Source organism: Rhea pennata, chromosome 2 (genome assembly GCF_028389875.1).
Source record: "Rhea pennata isolate bPtePen1 chromosome 2, bPtePen1.pri, whole genome shotgun sequence".
NCBI lineage: Eukaryota > Metazoa > Chordata > Aves > Rheiformes > Rheidae > Rhea > Rhea pennata.
In genome coordinates this window covers 74,681,204-74,704,582 of record NC_084664.1, presented here as the reverse complement: position 1 = coordinate 74,704,582, position 23,379 = coordinate 74,681,204, and the positions used below count along the sequence as shown (strand labels likewise).

At 40.4% G+C, this 23,379-nt stretch overlaps 1 protein-coding gene across 1 annotated transcript in view; it reads left to right on the top strand.

The window, feature by feature from the left end:
- TPPP (tubulin polymerization promoting protein) overlaps positions 1 to 23,379 on the top strand; it is a 62,961-nt gene that overhangs the window by 3,440 nt on the left and 36,142 nt on the right. The window contains exon 2 of the mRNA XM_062569768.1: positions 6,587 to 6,901. Coding sequence (XP_062425752.1) covers positions 6,591 to 6,901 — 311 coding nt within the window. The 5' untranslated portion in view covers positions 6,587 to 6,590. The remainder of the gene's footprint in view (positions 1 to 6,586; positions 6,902 to 23,379) is intronic.

The window sequence follows — 23,379 nt, the reverse complement described above, 5'->3', positions numbered from 1 at the left end:
ACTGTTTTGCTGAAGAAAAACATTGGGCAACTTGAGTAATCAGCTTCATTGTAACTGTGTGTGTATCCAGGTGAAAGTCTTAATGCAGCTCTATAATCTAGGCAGCCTTGCCCTGTCCATAGTGCTAGATACAAGCATATTGTTGAGAACTCTATAGGCTTTAGCCATGTAGTTCCTCAGAAGGCCTGTGAAAGGATTTAATTTGTATAAATAAATATAGATACATAGATTCGGATAGAATTTTGATAGCTTTGCTTGGTCTGAGGTGTCCACTGCTCTTTTAGTTCTGTTTTACCTGCTAGGGAGGATGCATGGTTCTCATTCACTTGAACACCACACATGGAGAAATATGCCCAGAGCAGAACTCAGAAAAGGAGCTCCTTCACTCTGATTACTGCTGATGGCTGTGCAGGAAGTTTAAGGGAAGTTTTATGAGCATTGTCTAAAGCATTATATCTTATTAAGAGGAAGTTGCATTTCTCCAGCTGTTTATTCAGTTCCTCAGCTTGAATGTGTATGCAGAAATGTGGAGAAAAGAGTCCATCTGCTGTGCTTTGTCTCTGCTGTTGTTACTTGGCATAAATAATTGCATACAGAAAATAAATGAGAATTCCCTTTATCTCTAATTCTTTAACTTTTTAAAAAATATTTGGTCTAAAACATAGCTCAAATACTAAAATAAAAAATACTCTCAGCAAAATCTAATGACTTTTGCAGTTTACTAATGTTTATGAACCCAGCTTGCTCATACAAAAATAGCACCTCTCATGCTCTTTGAAAAGTTGTCACCTTGGTTTCTACTTGGATTGGATGGAAGGTCTTAAGACATATTGGATGGTACCTATTTATGGTGCATTGGAAATGATTTCATCAAGTATAAAGAAAAAGATTCGATTTAAAAAGTGAACCTTAAGTGCACCCTTACAAATACTTGGTGGGAGTGAATGATGAGAAGGATAAGAAGGATAATGGAAAGTAAAAACAGGTAACAGTTAACATAAAACCACTAGGCTCTGTGCCTATTGGCAGAATTCTTTGTGATTTACATGTTTTCTAAAGGTAAGTGACCTTTCAGGTTTAGGACCATCTAAGAAATATGAATGCTTGTAGCTGTGCTAGGTCCACGAGCTGAAAATGTAGATGTGGAGAGGTAGTCTGATGCATTTATGATAGCAGAATCAAGCAAAAATAGCAATCTTACTCTGAGGTTAAAATGGAAGTAGAATTATTAATGTTAGCAACCAGCAATGCTTTAAATTTTGATGGTAATTACAGATTTATTTCAACTTTCTGGCTCTGCTAACTGCATTGCCAGGGATCAGCCATCTCTCTCCTCTCCCCCTACTGTATTTTCTGGTTCTTGGCAAAATCACAGATTTCCGACTACTAATTTCTTGAACATTCAGTGATATGAGGAAATGTCTTCTAGTGGCATGGAGGTGTGCCTAAAAAAGAGAGGTATACACTCTCAGTCTAGTTTTAGCATGGAGTTACTCATGACTTCCATCAGATTGATCCCTAACTTTGTCTCTGTAGAGTGTACTATAGTATTTACCTATTGCAGAGTGAGAGAAGGGACAATAATTGTTGGTTTATGATATGAATAAAGGAGTATTATAGGTACAGACTATGCAGTGCAGCTCATAACGTAACATCTTCCAGTTACTTGACTGTTCTGGAGTTTCTGGAACTTCGGTTAGTTGGGACAGAGCTTCCTGAGGTCTTAGCATCTGCTCATACCTCTTCCCAGAATCAGAAAATGGCTGAGGGTGGAAGGATCTCTGCAGATCGTCTTGTCCATCCCATTACCGGGATCTTTAACAGTTAGACCAACTGTAACTATGGTCCAACAAAACAAGGAGCATCTGTGACAGTCTCTGCCATCCGCAGGGTAAGAGCAGAACCCTGATGAATCTAGCCTTTAACTTCTGCTTTTGGTAGTGAGGGTTTCTTTGAAATGACTGTTTTGCATATCAGATTTCACTAGTCAAAACTAAAGCCTTCTGTCCCAGGTTCTGCCCCCCAGCCCTGAATACCTCACAACACATTTGTATGAAGTTGGCTTACTGATGGCTGAGAGAACTAATTCTGGAGGGGAACTTTCATTCTTAAGACCAAATATGTTCCTTTAAGCATTTTTCCTATACCAAGCTTAAAAGCTTTTAATTTTCTTAGTTCTGTATTTGTCTATGATGTGGCAGCAAGTTTGAAAACACAGATTTTTTTTTTTAATAGCTGCAGAAGTTGCTTGGTATGTGAAATTTGGGACCTGGGCTAAGCAAGAATTTAGAGAGTTTTATGAGCTTGATCTCTGATGTGTGCTTAATGTTATGGGGAAATTCATGTTGCTTCCTTAGACATCTAATTTAAGGGGTAGGTATCTTGAAGTGTGAGAAGCCGTCATGGAAAAGGGCAGCAACTGAAAGCAAGTAAAAAAGGTTTTAAATAGATGTAGCTATTATGTTGCAGACAGTAAAAGACGGTAGTACAGGCAGAGAAAAGGTAACTGATTTAAAAATTACATCCGCTTCAGAAAATCGGAACACTTTCAGGTGTTTCATCTGATTATTTGAAATCACTAGGTGCTTTTGAAAAAATATTTCAGATATTTGCAGTGGTATGGAGATTTTCTGGCTTATAGTTTTTAAATTATACAATTGCCTTACCTTTACAGTGTATTGACACTGAGCATGGCTTCTAGACTGAATTGCTGGAAGCAAAAAGAGACTTCCCCTGAAAATCTCTTAGAAGATTTATTCCATGCACAATAAGATTGCTAACCGATATGATCGCTTACTGTAGGAGACCTCTACTTTCTCTTGTCTTCTTACTTGCTTGTGGAGTTAAATTTGTTTTTTTAATATCCTATTAGACATTAAAATACAGATGTTTTGCAGATGTTTGTTCTCTTCCTTTGTCTAGTCAGTTATGTTAGCCTGGAGACTCTGTTTTTAGTTTCCAGCTCCTGTGCATTTGAAATGGTCTATACTATGAAGAGACTTCTGCTTTTGGAAGTCATGCTTTCCACAGGACAGAGGTCATTTATAGGTCTGGATGATCTGATTTTTAATGTAATTTCTTTTCCATAGCTTGTCAGCAGTGTTTTTGTTTTCTTTGTACATTATCTCATGACCTCTTCTGGTAGCAAAAGTGTGTGTGTAGCCATTTGAATCAGAAAGTTTAGACTGGTCTAGGCACTATTTTGATTTAAAAAAAAAACAAATTGTGTGTGTATATGTATATTAAATATATATGTGTGTATATACACACACACACACATATGTGATGTAATACTTTTATCAGCTTACAGTTACCTAAGAAGTGCTTATTATTTTAGAATTTCAGTACTGGGAGACATTCAGCAGAAAATATTTCAATTATTCCAAGCACAGACAGAGTGAATAGGTAATGGAAATGGGAATTGTTTCAGTTTTTAGCTTTTTAGTGATTTTTAACTATTCAATCTGATTCTGTGCTTTTCTTATTATTTTATAGATGCACACATCTCCCAGGTTACAGTTAATAAACTTCTGTCATTTTAATTTTTAATTTAACATTTCAGTTTGTTGGCCAGAACTTGTGTTGAACATATAAACAAGATGGAAGAATCTCTCGGCTTAATGTGTTACTAGCTTTTTAAGCACTTACTTAAATAATTTCAAAATATACATTATTGTTTTGACTATGCTGCGTTTGTTCAAATGTAAAGTACAAAGATCTTTTACTGAAGTAATTTTTATTGAAAAGTGTTTATAGTTATGGATTGTAAATCTAATTTCAGGAAATTCAGCATGCTTATCAGACCGTCACTCCTGTTCACCACAGTTTCTCTTTTCAATACAAGTTGATTATAATACTTGAAGTATGAGTTTGTGGTTGTTGTTAATGATACCGAAATAATTGTGGAGCTCCCAGGAATTTATCTGGTCCAATGTCAGTGCTTTATTTTATGTATATGTTCTTAAAAAGAATATTCCACTGTCACATTGGAGACAACATAATGATTGTTGGCTAGGAACTGAATTAAGACACACTGTTCAAAAAAAACATGATTTCAGTGTTACAATCTGGGAAAATAACAGTAAGTCTAAAGGAATGGGGTAGACTTATTGTTCCAAAATTGAGTTCTGTTTTCGTTTGCTTAAGACAAAAGATTCTAGCCAGTGGTGTGATGCTTTGGTGTTGATTATGTATTCTTGTGTGGTCTGACTGTTTCATGTTACAGTCAAAGATCATAAAGGAGAGAATCTCTCCACAATCAGGACTTCAAGCTTAGCAAAACCTGTTCCATGGCAAGCATTGGTTGGTGGATACAGGATGGCTAGTTCTTTTTCAGCATGCAGGACTGAATGGAAGAAGAAAGGAGTATGCCATGGCTATTTAGGTGACAGAGGTTAAGCAAAATCAGAGGAGGTAAAAGTTGAGAATCGCTTCCATAGCTGTGGAACTTCTATTGAAGCACAGTATATAAACCAAAAGAACTTCCCATCTGATACAGGAATAAAACTTTAACTGGAAGTGCATGCCAATCTTTACATATATTAACCACAGACTATGTGCTGAAGATACATTTATAATTTCAGAAGGGTGTATGATGTAGTATGGTGGGCTTTCCAGCTTTTATGCCAGTGTTTGCCAAGCTTGTGAAACTTGGAGCACCTCTTTATGTATTAAAATTGGTAGCAGCAAAACTGATGTCTGAGCCACAGCCTGCATGTAACTACATGCCTCCCCCCCTTGCTGGGGCAGGCACACTGTGTACCCTATCCCTAGGCCTTCCAGGGCCCCTTACTTCTGCAAAGCTAAAAGTGACCGGATGAAGGGACAGAGTGCACCCTCAGCAAATTTGCTGATGATGCCAAACTAGAAGGATGGGTGATAAACCTGAGGGCTGTGGTGCCATTCAGAGAGACCTGGACAGGCTGGAGAGATGGGCAGAGAGCAATCTCATGAAGTTCAATAAAGGGAAAGGCAGGGTCCTGCAGCTGAGGAGGAATAACTCTATGCACCAGTACAGGCTGAGGGCTGACCTACTGGAAAGCAGCCTTGCGGAGAAGGATCTGGAAGTCCTGATGCACAACAAGTTGACCATGAGCCAGCAATGTGCCCTTGTGGCAGAGAAGGCCAATGGTATCCTGGGCTACATTAGGAAGAGCATTGCCAGCAGGATGAGGGAGACAATCCTCCCCTCTACTCAGCCCAGGTAGGCCTCATCTGGAGTACTGTGTCCAATTCTGGGCTCCCCAGTACAAGAGGGACATGGAACTACTGGAAAAAGTCCATGGAACTACTGGAGAAAGTCCAATGTAGGGCTACAAAGAGGCAATGGGCACAAACTGAAATATGTAAGGTTCTGCCTGAACATAAGGAAAAAATTCTGTACTGTGAGGAGGGGTAACAGAGCACTGGAGCAGGCAGCCCAGAGAGATTGTGGAGTCTCCATCCTTGGATGGAGATATTCCAAAGCCTTCTGGACAGAGTCCCGTGCAATGTGCTCTAGGTGACCCTTCCTGAGTAGGGGAGTTGGACTAGGTGATCTCCAGAGGTCGCTTCCAACCTCGATCATTCTGTGAGTGGATGGGCAGAATGCACTGGCTTCTGTGGCATGCTGCTGGTGCTCTCATGGCGTGTTTGTGGGCTGTAATATGTCCTTTGGGCATCACTACTTCATGTGAAGAGTGTTCAGCTCTAGCGGAATTGTACATTTCTTCTTCTGCAGACAGTGACTTCCGTGGATAGATGAATGAAGGAAGAGTAAGAAATTGTCTTCCTTTTTTTTTTTTCCTGCATTTTGTAATGTCACCTGAAAACAGGTTTTAACATTTTGTTCCTTGGTTTAAGATTTCTTTTAAAGGGCAAACCTATCGAATGTGAATCTGGGATAATCTGAAGTTTGTTGTATGCAGTAATGACATCCCTTCTCAGTGCTACTTCATTCTGAAGGTTTTCATTCCAAGGGACTGAAGCTACAGTTCTTTGGGCACAAATCTGAGAAACAACTGGTTTTGCTAACACGAGAGTTTTGTCCAAGAATTTCTGAGAATTTCCTTACTTGTTATCACTTTGAAACATTAATGTTTTCATTCCAATTTCCATTTTCAGTAAATAGTTGTTAAAAATTCACACTCTAGAAGATAAAAGGTTGTTTATATTCCCCTGGAAAATAAACCTAGATTGTAATATATGCTGTGTAAAAGGCATACTTCTACTCAAGCCAGTAGGGTGCCATGCTGGATAGTATCTGAACTGCAGAGAATTCAGCTTGCCATCTTAACACAAAACAAAACACAACAACAAAAAAAAAGCACAGTTGGTAGGTGTTCTCTTAACACTTGTAGTGTACCGTGATGTAATGATGGTGAAAGTAGATTTGTACTTTATTTTGAAATGTCAAATGTTTCCTGGTCATTTTTTTTTTATACTAGAATATTTGTCTAGATGAGCAGAAAGTTACATAGTTCTATGTATAACTATAGTTATTGTTAGATGGTGTAGGGGACTAAGTTCCTGTCCTGTTCTCAAAGGCAGCTTAGTAAAAGGTAAACTGGTGCCAATTAATGTATTGAATTTTCCCTCTTCTTTGTAGCACAATGGCTGAAAATAAAGCAAAGTCAACCAAACCTGCAAATAAGACTCCTCCAAAGTCTCCTTCAGATCCAGCAAAGGAGCGAGCAGCAAAACGATTATCCTGTGATTCAAACAGCTCTCATGAGGGAGCTATGGCAGGAGAAATCAGTGCTCTGGAAGAGGCTTTTAGAAAATTTGCCATCCATGGCGATACAAGAGCCACAGGAAAAGAAATGCATGGGAAGAACTGGTCAAAGCTTTGTAAGGACTGTCATGTGATAGATGGAAAGAATGTGACAATCACAGATGTTGATATTGTCTTCAGTAAAATCAAGTAAGTTCCTTTCTGCCATCATTTTCTTATGTCGTCTCCCATGTTTTGTAAGTGTTGTCTAAATTTATCTTCTGTTGCTTGCAGATGCTGTGCTGTGCACTGTATACCTTTGTTACAATCTGTCCTTCATGTTCCTTTCTCAAATTGTCTTGCTTCACTTGAAGATACACCTTTTAGCTCCTGTCTTGATACCTGAAACTGACTTCAGTGTTGCAGATGTTAAGGTGCGCAGAGAGGTTTCATATCATCAAGACATATGCATGTTATTCTGAAAAACAATGCTTTTTTTGACTGCACTAAATGCTGTGAATGTCTGCTGATATCTGAAGCTTATCTGAGGCAAGTCAGGCTGCAGTCTTATGTCCTTCAAAAACTCAACCTCAAAAGGCTGAGACTAAGGATGGGTAACTAAGGTCTGAGTTCCAAGCACAGTCCTGATGTCCAGCACAGCACCTGCTCAGGTTTAAAGTAGAGGGTACCAGGGACACTAAACTGAGGGTGAGGTTGGGATGAGGTTGGGATTCGTTGATTAGGATTATTTTAGTGGTCACAGCATATTCTTGTGAGTAGGCTGGAGCTTTATTGAAACTTTCTATCCAAGTAGAAAACCTAGGCAGGACTTGACTTGAGCACTTCTGGATCAAAGGAAGGACATTTGGCTATTTTAGCTTATTCAGTGTGAAACCCCAAATCATTTTCTGTTCTCACTTTATTTATATGATAGGATCATTTTCACCCCCTCAACTCCCTGTAACTGATCAGCTAGCCTTGCCTTTTCTGTTTTTTATTAGCACAGTAACTATTTAAATTGTTCTATGCCTCATTGTATTTAGAGGCCTACTTCTTAATTGTATTTGCACCTTATAAGAAAATTTATTTGGCTTGTGCTCTCAATCGTTGTGGTGCAATGCAATCATTGTGGGACAGGACTTGAGAACAGAATTTGCAATTCCTGACTACAAGAGTAGTTAGGAAAACCTTCTACAAGCGTTGACTCTTTAGAGTGCATCAAGACATAGAAAGGCAAAGAAGAAAAGGCCTTGACCTTCACAAATTGTCTAAAGTAACGTGCACAGTTCTCAGGACATTACTTACTTGATTTGCAAATGACTACATTGTTTATAAGAACCTCATCCGCTAGTTTTTTCCTAGCATCTGTCATCTTTGGAGCTGAAAAATGTGTTTGTGGCAAGTATGTTACTTTTCACAGCTGTTTGGTTCTTTCTCTTTCCTCAGGACCTTATCTAGGCCATTGACAACACTACATGTGCACAGACCAACACTCTTGTTCTTGGATTAGTCTCTTCCTTTGAGTGCCTACTGAGATTTTTTTGAAGGTTGTGTTGCCAGAGCTATGCATACTGTCAGTGAAGTAGCTCATTTGAACAGAATGTTTAGGTTGTAGGATGATTTCAAGATGCATATGTCAGTAATTATTGTTTCTACCCCAAATCACATTGATTTCACATACAGTATTTTAAGTTTTAACAAGGGAAGATCTAACAGGTTCAGTTGCTCAAGCATTGGTAATATGCCACATCCTAGAAGGCTTCTGTGTGAGCTGAGTATATGGGATTTCTGGAGTATATTCAACCAATTGCATTTCCTTTTTTTCTCTTTTGTTTTACATTTAACTCAAAGCTGTCAGGTAAGAATAATTTAGTGATGCTTCAAGAAAGACCTACTCATAAAATGAACTCTTCCGTATTTCCATTTCACAGGCAGCTTTTTCCCAGCAGAGCACTAGGATTTCTTGACAATCCAAGTTTTTTGCTCTCTGTATTACATGAAGAATATTAATTAAACTCTATAAAAGAATCTCTAGCACTCTTCAGCTAGACTTCAAAGTCTGTCTTGCAGGATGGTCTTTGGTCTGGAATTCTTATAGTCACCGTGACTTAGTGATGGGATTGTGATGGATCTTGGGAGTGGTAGGGGAACATAGCCCGTAAATCGGAAGAGATATTTGTCATATTCAAGTTACAGTTGCCATCTAGGATGGTGGTAGACTTTCCAAACAGGTTTTCAGTTGGTCTTTCTCTGCGAAGCCAGCGTTTTTGGCAGCACTTGTTTGCTGGCCAGCTCTGCTTGTTTATGAGAACAGAACATGTTGTTTGAACATTAGGAAATAATCTTGTAAAATTGTTCTTTGGATTTATGAATTGTTATATCTATGTATAAAGCCTCTCTTTGTCATCTTGCTAACTTCCCCTGGTTTCATGCATTGATCTGCTACAGATCCTGCAAAGACACTAGGTAGGAGCTGTATGTTGCTGATAGGCAAAGATTCGTTCTGGAAATTAGCAGCGGATACGTTCACTCAAGAGCTCCTAAAAAGTAGTTTTGATTCACTGATTGGTAACTTTCTCTGTTAGAGAGTTTATCGGTTCAGTCCTGAGAAGTAGTGAACATTTTTCTAGATGCAACCCCCCCCCATCTGGAATAGGTGAACTAAATTTCTGAAAGTTGTGACTAGTCCATGGTATTTCTATACAGCTGGAATCATGTGTCTGTCTTTCAATTAAGGTTAAGTTTATGCTGTTATAAAGTTTGAGGAAATACCGATGTAGCTTTGCTGCAAATAAGAAAATAGCTGTAGTATTCTGTTTTTCCTCTTCATGAGATATAGCTTGTCTGTTCATCTTGCATAAAAGATTCACTGAAAGTCTTCATGTAAGTACAACATTTTTATGTACTTCAGGATAAGAGCAAGAAAATGGTCTAATGCAAAGAATGAGCAGTAGTAGGCACAATAGAAGAATTGCTGGAATTCTTTGGTAAGAAAAGAAGTAAATTTGATTTTTTTTTTTTTTTCCCTTCTCCCAAGTATTTCTGTACAACACTGATTTGGAGGTTCTTAAGAAAAGTGTTCACAAATCCTAACAATTTGATGGATTTAAATACATATTGTGATATTAAAATTTCATTTAATAGATGTGTCTTCTACATATTTGTTGTTTTTCTGTTTTAAAAACTTTATATTGTCAGCTAGAAAATACAGAAAACATTAAGGAGCAGTGAATTTTGCACTGGAATTACTTGAAATGAACAACTGAAGTGCGGTTTAGAGAGTGGCCACATGGATGAATATTTTTATATTAGTTGCTTACCTACAGATCGGAGGAAAACCACCTATATTTATGACAAGTAGTTGGTTAACTTAATAAAGTTGGGATAGACAGGCAAATATATGACAAATGGAAAAGTAAATTTTTTTTTTTCAGTATGTCGTAAGAACACGTAAAGATAATCTACACAACATCACTACCTTTCTATTCATGTTGCATCTGGAAAAACAAAATAAATTTTGAATAGTGAATTATAAAAGCTTTCCAGTGTCTTATGGGATGAAATTATTAAAAATGCATCAAAACCAACAAAAATATATATGGTTGTAAATGCAACTATATAGTAAGCTTTCCTAGCTGTGTTTTATAGTTTCACAGTCAACGCTTAAAATGTTGAACTCTTCTTCATGCCCTCAGTGGATTGCAGACAACAGTGACAGAATGGTTGTAGGGTACATTTTCATTTCAAAGCTAACTCCTTGTTTAAAGTTATATAAAACTCTTTTTTGCTAATTCCTATCCAGATAGCTTTTTCTTCTTAATATGACAAAAATGAGGCAAACTTCTCCTCTGAGAAATCTGCTCATATCTTAGGTAAGAAAAGAAGGTTGAAAATACTTTGTGGGGAGTAATTTTTTTTAACTGGTAATTTCGCAGTGCCTTTAGTGCTGTACCTGAAGACAAGTTGAAGTCACAGTCATACTCTAGGAGAAGGAAACATTTCACAAATTATTGGATGTGAAATTTTCAGGAAACAAAAATAGCATTTTACCATTTTTGTAACGATAAGAAATCCATTATTCCCTGTAGTTCTGGCTTCTGCTAAAACACGAAGTTTTAATATAAGTATCTTGGTAATATTAACTCACTCAAAGCATTTCTGTTTCATATACTATCTGAATTTTATATAGACATCTTGTGTATTCGACATGGTAAGAGTGGTAATTCAGTCTGCAGTAGCATTTGGAAATGGGCATTTTTCATGGGAATGAGGATTCCACAGGCATCTTTTTCATAGTTGAAGCAGTTGCCTGCCTTCTTGGCAGTTTTCCTCATTAACTGACTGCTCCTTTTCTATTGCTCCTCCCTTGCTAATGGCAGATTGTACAAGTTTGGAGGCTGTGTATCTTGCAGCGCACTTGCAGAGTTTAATATGGGCTTAGGAAATCTTGCTGCCTTGCAGAATGCAAGCTCACTGGTGACACGGGAAAAGGGCAGCGAAACGTTCTGCGTTTGGCATGGAAAGCAGCGTGTGGCTGCGTTCCTCCTGTTAGTTCAGCATGCTGGTGAGGTGCAACACATTGCTCTAAGAACTCGAGGGTTTTTGTATTAAGGAAAGCAGAATGTCCAAGAAGAATAGATATTGCTGATCTCTGACCAGCACACTGGCATGTTGCTTTAGGAACATAAATTTCTTTGTTTATTGGGGTCAACAACTGCTCTGGGCAATTTGATATGTTAGCTATGCCATGCACATACTGCACTTGTTGGATACAGTTAATATGGTAGTAGTAATAGCCCTGATATAAATATCTCTCCTCTTATTTTAGAAGTGTGACCACTCAGTACTGCAAGAAAATGGTTTAAGCGCAGCCATAAAACTACTAATTTTGTGACATTATTAGATTGAAAAATCAAAATATTTCTGTTTATACTGGCACGTTGCTATGGTTGCAGGCAGGCCTGGGTGACGTCACGCCCTGGATCCATTGTGAGCATTTATTTAGGTATTTGTCTCCATGGAAACATTTGTTTGTTTTGATGTTACTATGTGTTAAATTTTAAACAAATTTTTGTGGCTCTATACTGGATTGTTATTGAAGACTAGTTAATCTACAGAAGCTCTGTAAATATACCTTATTCCCCACCCTCTAAAAATATTTCTGGGAAAAGATCAAGTGAAAGCATAATTGTCCTCTTAAATTCCAGTAATAGTTTCTTATGTTGCTTTGATATGTTTCCTTGTTGCTGAGGAAGCCATGTGTTTGAAAGGCCAAAAAGCTCGCCTCCATCTTTTTAAGAAAGGAAGTTTTTGTTCCCATGGAGAGTTCTCATAACACGCCGCGGTGTGCCCTGGCTCCTGCGGGAAGCCACCCGTTTTCTGTCCTGAGGACATCTTACTGTCAGCCCTGTTCCCACAGCCTGGACCAGGCAGGTTGCTGCAGAGAAGCCTCTGCCCAAGACCAGCTGCCTCTTAGTTTGGCGGCAGCAGCGCACTACTGCTGTACGATCATGGAAGAATTAAAACAGATGCTATATGCACTGAGCAGCTGACAAGATAACCATTGGCAAGAATGAGTATACTCTTTTGCTATTTACCAGCTGAAATATAATTGTTGTCTTTATATTATATTCAATGATAGTATTTTTTGCTTTCTTCATGTATTTGAAAAGACTTGTACTTTGAAACTTGAGCTCATTCGAAACAGGTATCTACCCATGAAGTTGCTCTGAAGTTTAATAGACACTTTACTGAGGTCCATTTTAAATTTTTTAAGTACATTTCGTAATGTAGTGTGATGTATGAATTGTTGTTTATAAATACATGAAGCATATATATGAAGTATAGTTACAAGCTGTATTTTACTTCCTGCTGGAGAGATTCTTTAAACAGTGGCCCAGAATGTGATTTGTATAATCCTCTGTTATGCCTGAAGTAGACAGAACAGTTAACTTTGGTACTTCATAATATGTCTGTGTCAGGAAATAAGTATTAAGTAGGTACAGAACGGTATACAGGGGCATAATCTGTGCTAACAATTCTCTCACTTCCAGCAAGTTTTGAAGCAGTGCAGTTACAGATGACAAGATAGGTAAGTTAGAACATAGAGCATTTTATTCTTTACCATACCATCTATACTTTATTTTAATTGAAATAAGCATCCAATTTTCTTACTTGTCCAAGAAGTGAACAGTAAGGTTGCTTTTTGTGGCTCAGTCTTGAAGAGCTTCTTTTTGCATAAAAGCAAAGCAACCCTTCTTCCCTTCCTGACAAGTGACCTAACTTCCGAATGTATAACAGTGATCATTTGAGAAAAAGAGTTGGATTCGGATTCAATTGTTACAGTGCAGACTTGTTCTGTGCATGTAAAATCGTTAAGTTCTCTACCCAAAGCATCACAGTTTGTTGCGATCTCTCAAATTTACAGTACGTTACTGAATACCAAAGAGTTTTGGTCTTATTGGATGTTAACAAGCAGTTATTTATATAAAACTGGAATGACAGGCGCCTTGTTCTTTGTGTCCTTAAGTACCTAGTGTACATATTGCTCTTAGGTTAGCTCAGTGGTGCTGCTTCCAGCATACACCAGGCTTTAGTATGAGCTGTGTTAGGCCCAAACCCTGAGCAGGAGTCAAGTGTACAGTTGCACCAAAGGGCTGTAGGCTGATGATGTTTTTAAACATATTTGTGTTAAAATATATGCACATTAAACCTAGAGATGCAATTTAGGATGCTATATGATGCTGTACACAGCATCATACATCAGCTTCCTTGGTATCTGCTACAACTTGTCCCATATGCCAGTGGCAGGCAACAAGAACTTACAGGTTTAGAGTGGAAGTAGGGCTCTGGAATGAGATTTTGCCTCATGTGTTTTTTCTCCTGCAAGTCATCCTTCTTTACTCATGTAATTGCACCATCATTTGCAATTGCTGATTATATGTCTGTAAAAGAAGTTACATAAAATCTGTGTTACTTGCAAAATAAATATTTTAGTGAATGACAAGCAAGATCATTAATCATGAAAATAGACTTTGTTCCTCATTTGTATGGATTAAGGTGGAAGATGATTGAAGGTAAAGGTTGAGGGCAGCTTTGACTGCAGCAACCAGGAGACTTTGGAGTTTAAGATCCTGAGAGGAGTGAGCAAGGCAAACAGCAGAATGACAACCCTGGAGCTGAGAAGAGCAGAGTGTGACTCGATCAGGGTTCTGCTTGGCAGGATCCTCTGGGAAACTGCCCTGGAGGGCAAAGGAGCCCAGGAGAGCTGGTTGATCTTCCAAGAGGGTGTCCTTAGAGCACAAGAATGGTCTATTGCAATGTGCAGAAAGCTGAGCAAGCATGGCAGCAGGCCAGGCTGAATGCACATGGATGTTCTGACTGAGCTCCAGTGCAGAAAAAAAGTAGCCAGAAAGGGGAGCAGGGAGAGGCTACATGGGAGGAACATTGCCCATGCCTGAAAGGAGCAGAGCTAGGCAAGCCAGTGTTCAGCTGGAGCTGAGACTAGCAAGTCTTGAGGTGAAGAACAAGAAGGACGGATTCTGCAAATATCTTGGTAGCAAGAGGAAGGCCATGGAGTGTGTGGTCCCTTTGGTCAGTGAGGCAGGGGACCTAGTGAGAAGGGACATGGAAAAGGCTGAGATACTCCATGCCTTTTTTTGCCTCTTTTGTTCCTAGCAGAGCTTGTCTTCAAGGGCTCCCAAGTCCCTGAGCCCGTTGGCAGAGTCTGTTCCATGAGTAAAGCAGGAGAAGACAGAGTTAGGGATCACTTAAGCCGTTTAGACGTACACAAGCCCACGGGACCAGAAGGAGCTGGCCAATAGCATCTTCCAAAGCTCACGGCAATTGGAGGAAAAATGGCTGATGCCTGGAAGAAGGCAAGCATCACCTTCATCTTCAAGAAAGGCAAAGAGGGAGGCCAGTCCAGGCCAGTCAGCGTAACCTCGGTCGCTGGGAGGGCTGTGAAGCGAATCATCTTGGAAGCTGTTTCTGAACACGTGAAGGACGAGAGGGTGGTTTGGAGCAGCCAGGATGGATTTAGCAAGGGCAAGCCATGCCTGAGCGACTTTGTGACTTTCTCCGATGAAGTGACTTGCCCTGTGGGCAAGGAGTAGGCAGTGGAAGTAGTGAGTATACCTTGTCTTTAGCAAGGCCTTGGAGCCAGTCTCCCATAGTCTCCTTGTTGCCAAATGGGTGAGATTTAGGCTGCCTAAGTAGGTGCTAAGATGGGTGGTAAATGAGCTGGACTGTTGTGCCTGGAGTTGTGATCAGTGGTTCAGCGTCCAGCTGGCAGCCAGTAAGTAGGCATGTCTCTTGGGGATCAATACTGGGACCAGCACAACCAAATGTCTTCGTTAATGACCAGGAGGAAGGGGTGGCGTGCTCTCTCGGCAGGTTTACAGACTTTCAGGGGAATGGCCTGGAGGACGGTGGCTGCTCTTCAGAGGGAGCTATACAGGCTGGAGCAAGGGGCTGACAGGAGGCTCGTGAAGTTCAGCCAAAGAAACTGTAGAGTCTTGGAACTGGTGTGGGATAACCCTGTAGGCTGGTGTCTGACTGTCTCGGAAGCAGCTCTGTCCCAAAGGACATGGGGATTGCGGAGGACAGGAAGTTAGCAGGGTGCCCTTGCAGCAAGGAAGGCCAGTGCAGCAAGTCTGTGGGTGTGATCCTTGCCTTCTCTTTGGCGGTTGTGAGACCACATCTGAGTGCTGTGTCCAGTCTGGGGCTCCCCAGCGCGAGAAAGGTATTGACGTACTGGAGCAAGTTTCAGGACGCTCCACCAGGACGCTCCGGAGGCTGGAGCATGTGACGTGCAGGGAGAAGAGGCTCTGTTGAGGCCTGAGAAGAGAAGGCTAAGGGGAGACCTTATTGCTGCCCCCAGCTACGTGCCTGGAAGACGCAGGGAGGATGGAGCCGTACTGTTGTTAGAAGTGCATAGCAATCGTATGGGAGACAACAGGCTGAAGCTGGCACATGGGTAATTCAGGTGGGATGTAAGGATTTGTTGTAGTTATGTGTGGTGGGTGGGTTCTCCCCTGCCCTTTGCCCGCTGTGGGTTGTCAAATACTGGAAGAAGTTGTGGAGAGAGGTTGTGGAATCTCAGTCCTTGTCAGTGTTCAAGACTTGCCTGGAGGGGTCCCTGAGGACCCTGCCTTGAGACCTACTCTGAGCAGGGGTTTATCCTAAGTACAGACTCATAGGCAAAGGTTCCTGCCAAGCTGAATTGCTACATGACTTTTACGGTTGTAAGTTTTGAAAGACCACTTGGATGGAGAATCCTCAATCTCTGTGAGCAACCTGCTCCTGTGCCTGGCCAGCCTCAGGGGTGAAGAAATTTTTCACTTAAGTCTAGCTGCAATTTCCTGTGTCTCCGCTTGTGTTCATTGGTTTGTGGTTTTCTTGCTACGTACTTCTGAACTGGCTCTGTCTTCTTTATAATCTCTCTTTTGGTATAAGATTTACCTCCCCCCTTTGTCTTCTCTTCTGAGGCTGAACAGACCCTCTTCCCTCAGCCTCTCCTTGTGTACCATGTTTGGGATTTTTATATTTAGAGAAGGGAAGAATCTTAAACTCATGTCACTTTTGAACTGTTGACTAGTGTTACTGGCAGTGGCTCATAAATGTGGATAGACTACATGTGATAATTGATCTAGGATTTATTGTTATTATTGCTAGGCTAACCTTTGCACTTGCGTTTATTCTGAATGATCCTGAAAAGAACTTTACTAAACAACAGAGTTTGCAGCCATATAGTACAATATATAAGAATACTTGTGGTAGCCAAAAATATGCATATTTCATCCTGTTTCTATATATATAACCATAATTAAGTGCTATTCTGAAGTTAGAGGGGATGTTTTATGGAACAGGTGTGTGTATGTATGTAGTGTTTTGACTCATATAATAAGGACATTGACTAGAAATTATCCATCTCTTAAAGAAGATTAAAATATATTAATGCTGAAATTAAGATGTATTTAATCTGCCTGGGTGCATAAAGCTGCTAAAATAATTAAGATATCATCCACTTAGGTCAATGGAAAGTGCGATGCAGGGAAATGGAAGCACACAGAATTTGAGGTAGTTTGCTATCTTCTTTCAATTTCTTGAGGATTTTCTTGTCTTTTTTTTTTTAACTAATTTACTGATTCTTATGTGCTTCTTATTATCTAGAGTTTTGAGAGGATTACTTTAAAACTGAATCAGAGCAAGTTTCATTTAAGAGTTATAATAACATTATGTAGAAGAAGGTCTCACCAAAACCCCAGCTTAAAAAAAACTCAGGAATCTGTATGTGTACATCTTCCCCATTTTGTTTCATCACCAATATGAATGTAGAGCGCTCTCTTAGAGAAGTGTTGGCATGTTGTCTTCAACTTTATGAAAGGTCATGTTAATCAGGCTTCTAGATGCATTGATTTGTGGTTGCTTGGAGCTTGGCATGTGAGGGAACTGGAGCCTAGGGCTAATATTACAGAGGAGGAATGGAAAGGTTCATTTGTAAATGCTAAGTGTGCAACACATGATCTGCCCCTTAAAACTGGGCACTACGTGATCTTGTCTTGATGGGGGTCTAGGCCAATCAGACGCTGCTTAACTTATTAATTTGAACCTGTTACTGGAAGCAATGTCGGAGAGAAGGCACCTTCTCAATGTATTTTGATCATGCTCCAGGATGACTACTTATCAGTGAGAAGGTTTGGGTGCTATATATAGAGTTAGGACTTGCAGTGTTAAAACATCCAAGTTGTTGTTACTGGAAGCTATTCCTTTGAAACTCATCACCCTGACTTTATTAGATTGGAGTTACTTACCACTTCCATTTTTTTTTGTGTGTGTGAGTTAAACCAAGGAAATGTGAATGAAATCTAGATGTTTCTTTTGAATTTGATCTCTGTTCCTGACTTTCTGCAATATTTTTAGGTATGTGCCTGTATGCCCATGAATTTAAAAGGAATTGTTTTGGTATGGAGTTCTGATATAATAATAATAAATTTTCCTTTGAGGAAAATAAAATCATTTATTAGTTGGTTTTGGGCTTTGATACTTTATTAAGGTTCAGGATATTAGCATCAAATAAATAATTTTAAGAAACATGATAAGATTGCTAACTTTGCTGATTCTGAAGGCACCCAGAACATTTTGATTACATATATAAATCTTAATGACAACCTTTTCTATGAATAAATACTATCAAATGCTGAAGTGTTATGGGAGCACATACTGAAAGCTCTGAAGTTTAAATGAAGAATTAAGGAAGGATGTTTAAAATTGACGAAGTGTAACCAAGAGCACCATGGTTAAAACATAGACTGTTCTGGTTAAGAATGCTATCCTACTTTTTCTAATGCCCATCACTGCAGCATTTTCAGCAGTGTAACTGCTCCCAGCATGCTGCTGCGTCTCTGCATAGAATTATGGTCACGAGAATCTCAGTAATTGTGAGGAGTAATACCTGTGTCTTGAGTAGCTGTTGAGTAGTGTATCTTGAGTAATCACTTTGGTAATTTTCCCATCACTAATATTATTTAGCATGAATTGGAAAAAATATTCTTTTAAAAAATATTATATATATATTTAAGACAGGGAGGACAAGCAGTGTTCAGTCTGCTGTTTTGTTGAATAATGCTTGCCTCCAATATTTCATTTGGCTCACTCTTATTAAAAAGACACAATACCTAAGGCAGGAAATGCATATTACAGTACTGTCTTAACCTTCCTTGTAACTCAGGCCAAAAAAACTTACAAGGTTTTGCATCAAGCCAGTAAATTTCTATTTAAGCTGTGGAATAGCTTTAAATCAAATCTGAATATCTTTATCAGTGATGGCAAGCAGCAGAAAATATTGTTAAGTAAGTTGTTGCAATGGTGAGATGAATTTACTGTGAAAACCATTTCACCTCATTTCTTTTATGAATGTGTAATACTAATGAAGTCCAGTAGCTTTTCTTGATGCATTTAATTCCTATTAATTGATTCTGGAGATCCTTTGGGATATGGTGCTTTATTCTGATCTTTTAGTCTTGCACTGTTATTCGATTTGCAAGACTGTGGCACAAGTTTTTCAGGATGCTTCTAAGCCTTTGATGATGAAGTTGACATAGAGGTCCTGTTGAATCTAGAAAATTCATGCTCACTTAACTACATTGATGGAGCTATTCTGTTGCAAACTGGCCAGGTTTTCTGCTGCAAACAGGCCAAACTAGTGAAAGTGCAGGGATTTCAGTGGATGCATTTTTTTTTCTTCATCAAACTTTTTCTTTCATCAAACTCCAGTGTTCTTCTGCAGTATTGGGGGAACATGTGTTCTTGATTTCTTTGCCCTCATTGCCTTTTAACCATGCTTCCTTACTGTTCTGTAAGGACTGGTAGTGATTTCTGTAACCCATTAAGAATAATTCTTGAAACTGCAGAAGCAGGATGTTCAGCCCTTCTCAGTTCTCCTCGCTCTGTTAACCTCTCTTCTCTGATAGATCTGTTGTCTTGAGAGAGAAGGTAAGATTTGCCAGCTTTCTCAGAGATGACTTTCATAAAAAAGAAAGAGAGGCATGTTGCAATGTTGTGAAGTGTATATATATTTAAAAGAAACTACAGCTTTTGCTTCCTGTCTCTGATCTGAGGGCTATTTTTGTTCCAGGGAAAATGGAAGTCTGCTGAAAACTGTTAGTGAAGTTCTCAGTGTGGGCCTCCTTTTAGATGAAACAGTGAGAAAAATGATGAGGCAGTCTATTAACCTGACTACCCTAAGCCCAGGAAGGTCTGTGTACTTTGAAGAAGCCAGAAGAAGCTTTTTTTCTCATTATCTGTGGGTGTGTGTACTTTCTAAAGGCTCCTGCAGCCTCTAAAGGGCTTCAACAGGCCTAAAAGTGTGAGGCTCTACAGAAAAGAATGAGCTACCATCATGTGGTGGGAGATGTGAATCCTGTAGACCTGTTCATCCCTTTGTCCCTGTTGAGACAGCTAGCTTTGTGCCACTTAGTGCCATTTGTGGTCACGAGCACCAGCAGCTGCAGAGCAATGGTGATCCTTGGCACCAGGCGGTGACTCCCATGACACATGACTGTACTTGCTTCACTGCCCAGATGTCTTCTGTCTTCATTCTATGCCCTACAGTGGCAAATCTTGTTTAAAAAAAAGTAAGCTAATGAGAGAAGCAGTTGTTGTGCAATAGCAGCTGTATTTTTCTTATGCTGTGCAAAAGATACAACTTACAGCTTTTATATCATCATCAAAGAGTGTACAAGCTTTTTTCTTTTTCTTTACAGCTAAGAACAGAAAAGCTGCGCGGTGATTCTGTAATATGGCAGTAGCTCATTATACTGCAGCTGAAAAATCAATAAGAGAAAGCATGATAGATCTGTGTTTAAATATTGGATTCTAACTCACAGAATCACACAGAATGGTTGAGGTTGGAAGGGACCTCTGGAGATCATCTAGTCTAGGTGGAACTGTATTTCAGTTTGTGCCCATTGCCTTTTGCCCTGTTGCATGGCACCACTGAAAAAGAGTCTGGCCTCATCCTCTTGACACCCTCCCTTAAGGTATTTGTAGACATTGACAAGATCCCCCCCCCCCAGTCTTCTCTTCTCCAAGCTAACCATGCTCTTGCAGCATTTCCTCCTAAGAGAGATGCTCCAGGCCTCTAATCAACTTCGTAACCTATACTGGACTCTCTCTAGTAGCTCCATGTCTGTTTTGTACTGGGGAGCCCAGAACTGGACACAGTACTCAAGATGTGCCTTCACTAGGGCTGAGTAGAGGGGCAGGATCACCTCCCTCGACTTAGCTGGCAACACTCTTCCTAATGCACCCCAGGAAAGCATTGGCCACCTTGGTTACAAGGGCACATTGATGTCTCATGGTCAACTTGTCCACTAAAACTCCCATCTCAGTTGTACAGGATTTCCAGAGATATTTATTATAATTCCCAGTGCAATCGCCGTTACCCCTGAGTTTGTCTGCTTCATTACATTTGAAGGTGTTTGCTACTCCAGGTGGGCTGTTGACTGTTAATGGTATTGATAGTGCTGAGAATGGAGGGTTTAGCTAACTCTAACTCAGATCAGAATGGGAGCAATATGAGAGGCTCTGGAAGTGAGGATCCCTTGCTGGTAGGCAGCTCATGCCAGGAATGCAATTGGCTGCTGCAGGGTCAGTCACCTGCAGTCTGTATTTCACAAAAAGGTGAGCTGTTCTCCATCTGCAAGAGTAAGGCTTTGTGGTATAAGATGGAAAGGTGGTGACAGCACTGTTAACTGCCCTGTCCAGTCACCTCCCCTTATATAGTACTAGCCATTGCATGCCAGGCTAATTTGTGGCACTGGGGAACGTAATGAACTCCATTTTGGTGCTCCTTATGCTCAGTCTTCATTATGTCTTTTGTTTGGAACAGATAGCTCATGTCTGAAAGAAAGACTGAGACTATTTACATTTTCTCACTATGACGGATGCTGTATAGAAACAGATGTCTGGGGTACTTTTAGGTGGGGATCCGGGTGCTCTTGTGAACAAAATAGCATGTGTCACAGTATTCTCAGCTGGCATGGTTTCAGTGGAAGGTTTGGGCAATTTGCAGGTGGGCTGCATGGATCAAAGCTTGCAGCTCTACATGGGCACCTAGAGAGAAAGTTGCAGGTGACTCCAAAGACATGTCTACAGCCATCTGAAGCATAGCTCTGTCTGTGTTCACAGAATCACAGAATGATTGAGGTTGGAAGGGACCTCTAGAGATCATCTAGTCCATACCACCTGCTCAAGTGGGGTCCCCTAGAGTACATTGCACAGGACTGTGTCCAGGTGGATTTTGGATATCTCCAGAGAAGGAGACTCCACAACCTCTCTGGGCAACCTGTTCCAGTGCTCTGTCATCCTCACAGGAAGAAAGTTTTTCCTCATATTCGGGTGGATCATGGCCCTGTGATTTGCACACAAATCTCTGATTCTTCCCATTTATTCCCCATGCTGCGTGCATTGGTGTACAGGCATTTCAGAGAGGTAGTTGAGCATGCAGGTTTCCCAGGAGGGGGTGCAAGAGGATTTGCCATAGTCATGTCTTGTGTGTACTTCCCCAGCTGCATGCATCCGCTGCAGGCATCCTGACTTAAGCTGTGTTTTACTGACTACCCGGTCTTTGTAACTATCCCTTTCCCCTATCTTTCTTAGTGTAAAGCCCTCCTTACCAGGCTGGCCAATGTGCTGGCAGACATGCATGCCTCGCTTTGTGGATTGGATCCCATCTCTCCCCATCAGCTGTTGATCTTCAGAGTCCCATGGTCATAGAAAACAAAACCCTGTTACCAACACCAGGAGTGCAGCAAGCTGTTGACTTGGAAAATCTGTCTACTCCTCCTTTCATCCTTCCCCCTCACTGGCACGATTGAGAAGATCACCTGGGCTCCCAGACCCTGACCACCATCCCCAGAGCTCTAAAATCCTGTTTGATGGTTTCCAATTTGTCCTGGGTATTGTTTGCATCCACATAGAAAAGCAACAGAAGGAAACAGTCAGATTTGTGCACAAACCTTGGCAGTCTTTGTATGGCATCTCATATCTGAGCCTTCGGCAGGCAACAAACCCCTCTAGACGAGAGGTCAGGTTGGCAGATAGGTGCCTCTGTCCTCTGCAGCAGGGAGTCACCCACAAAAATCATTTGCTGCTTCTTCTGGGTGTTCCTGCATGGCACAGGGTCTGTCAGCCCAGTTGCTTCCCTTGAAGCTGTGCCTAGTTTCTCCTCAGCCTGGAGGGCACTAAATCTGTTCCTTAATTGCAATCCTTCAGACGGAGTAAGAGCCTTTCTCCTCCCACGGGAAGTGACCAGTTTCCAGCCTTCTACAGTGTTATGATGTACTGTTTTACATGGCACAAAGCCCTCCAGCAACTCCATTGCTATGAGGGTTTGGGACTCCTGGAGCTGAATGGTCTTTGAGAATACCCTGTCTATGTCTTGTTCATCTTCTTGGATGCTACACAGCCTACTGATTTCCTCCTGTAACTCCTTTACCTGATGACACAGTTTATCAAGAACAGCACGCCTTCTGCAGGAGAGCTGACTGTGCAGGCCATATGGAGAGGTCCCAAATATTCCCTACAGCCTGAGACCTGCAGAGCTGCATCTGCTGTCAGAGGGTTGATCTGAGTCAAAGCCTCTGGCAGCTGATGCAGCAAGTCTAACAGATACTGGAGGCTGTGCTCTAACATGTGATAACCATGTCCAGGGAAGTGTACAGTGTTAGGACTGGAAACAAAGGTGCCTTCTTGTGCCCTTCTGCACAGAATGCTGTGCAAACTGATGCCTCTGTTAGCTGTACACATTTTTCTTTTTTTTTTTCCAATATGCAGGTAGTAAGAAATTAGCAGATGAATTAATATTCTTTAAAGAAGTTATAGGTGGGGAAGAAAAAACGGGATCAACTTGGCATTTCAGGAGTCTGACTTTTATTGAAAGTGCTTTGTAGGTTGATAAAGTTTCAAATCTAAGAAAACAATAATTAGGGTAGAACTGGAAGGAGAAGGTATTGAAAAGTTGCTAAGATGAAAGAAAATGTATATTCTATATGGTAGCTAAGAGCCAATATATTAGATGATATTCTTAACATGTATCCAAAAGTCAAGAGTATTGAAACTTTTTAAGCATTGTACTGAAAATAGATATTGGATGAAAATGGTGATAGAATGTCTGATTTGAGTCT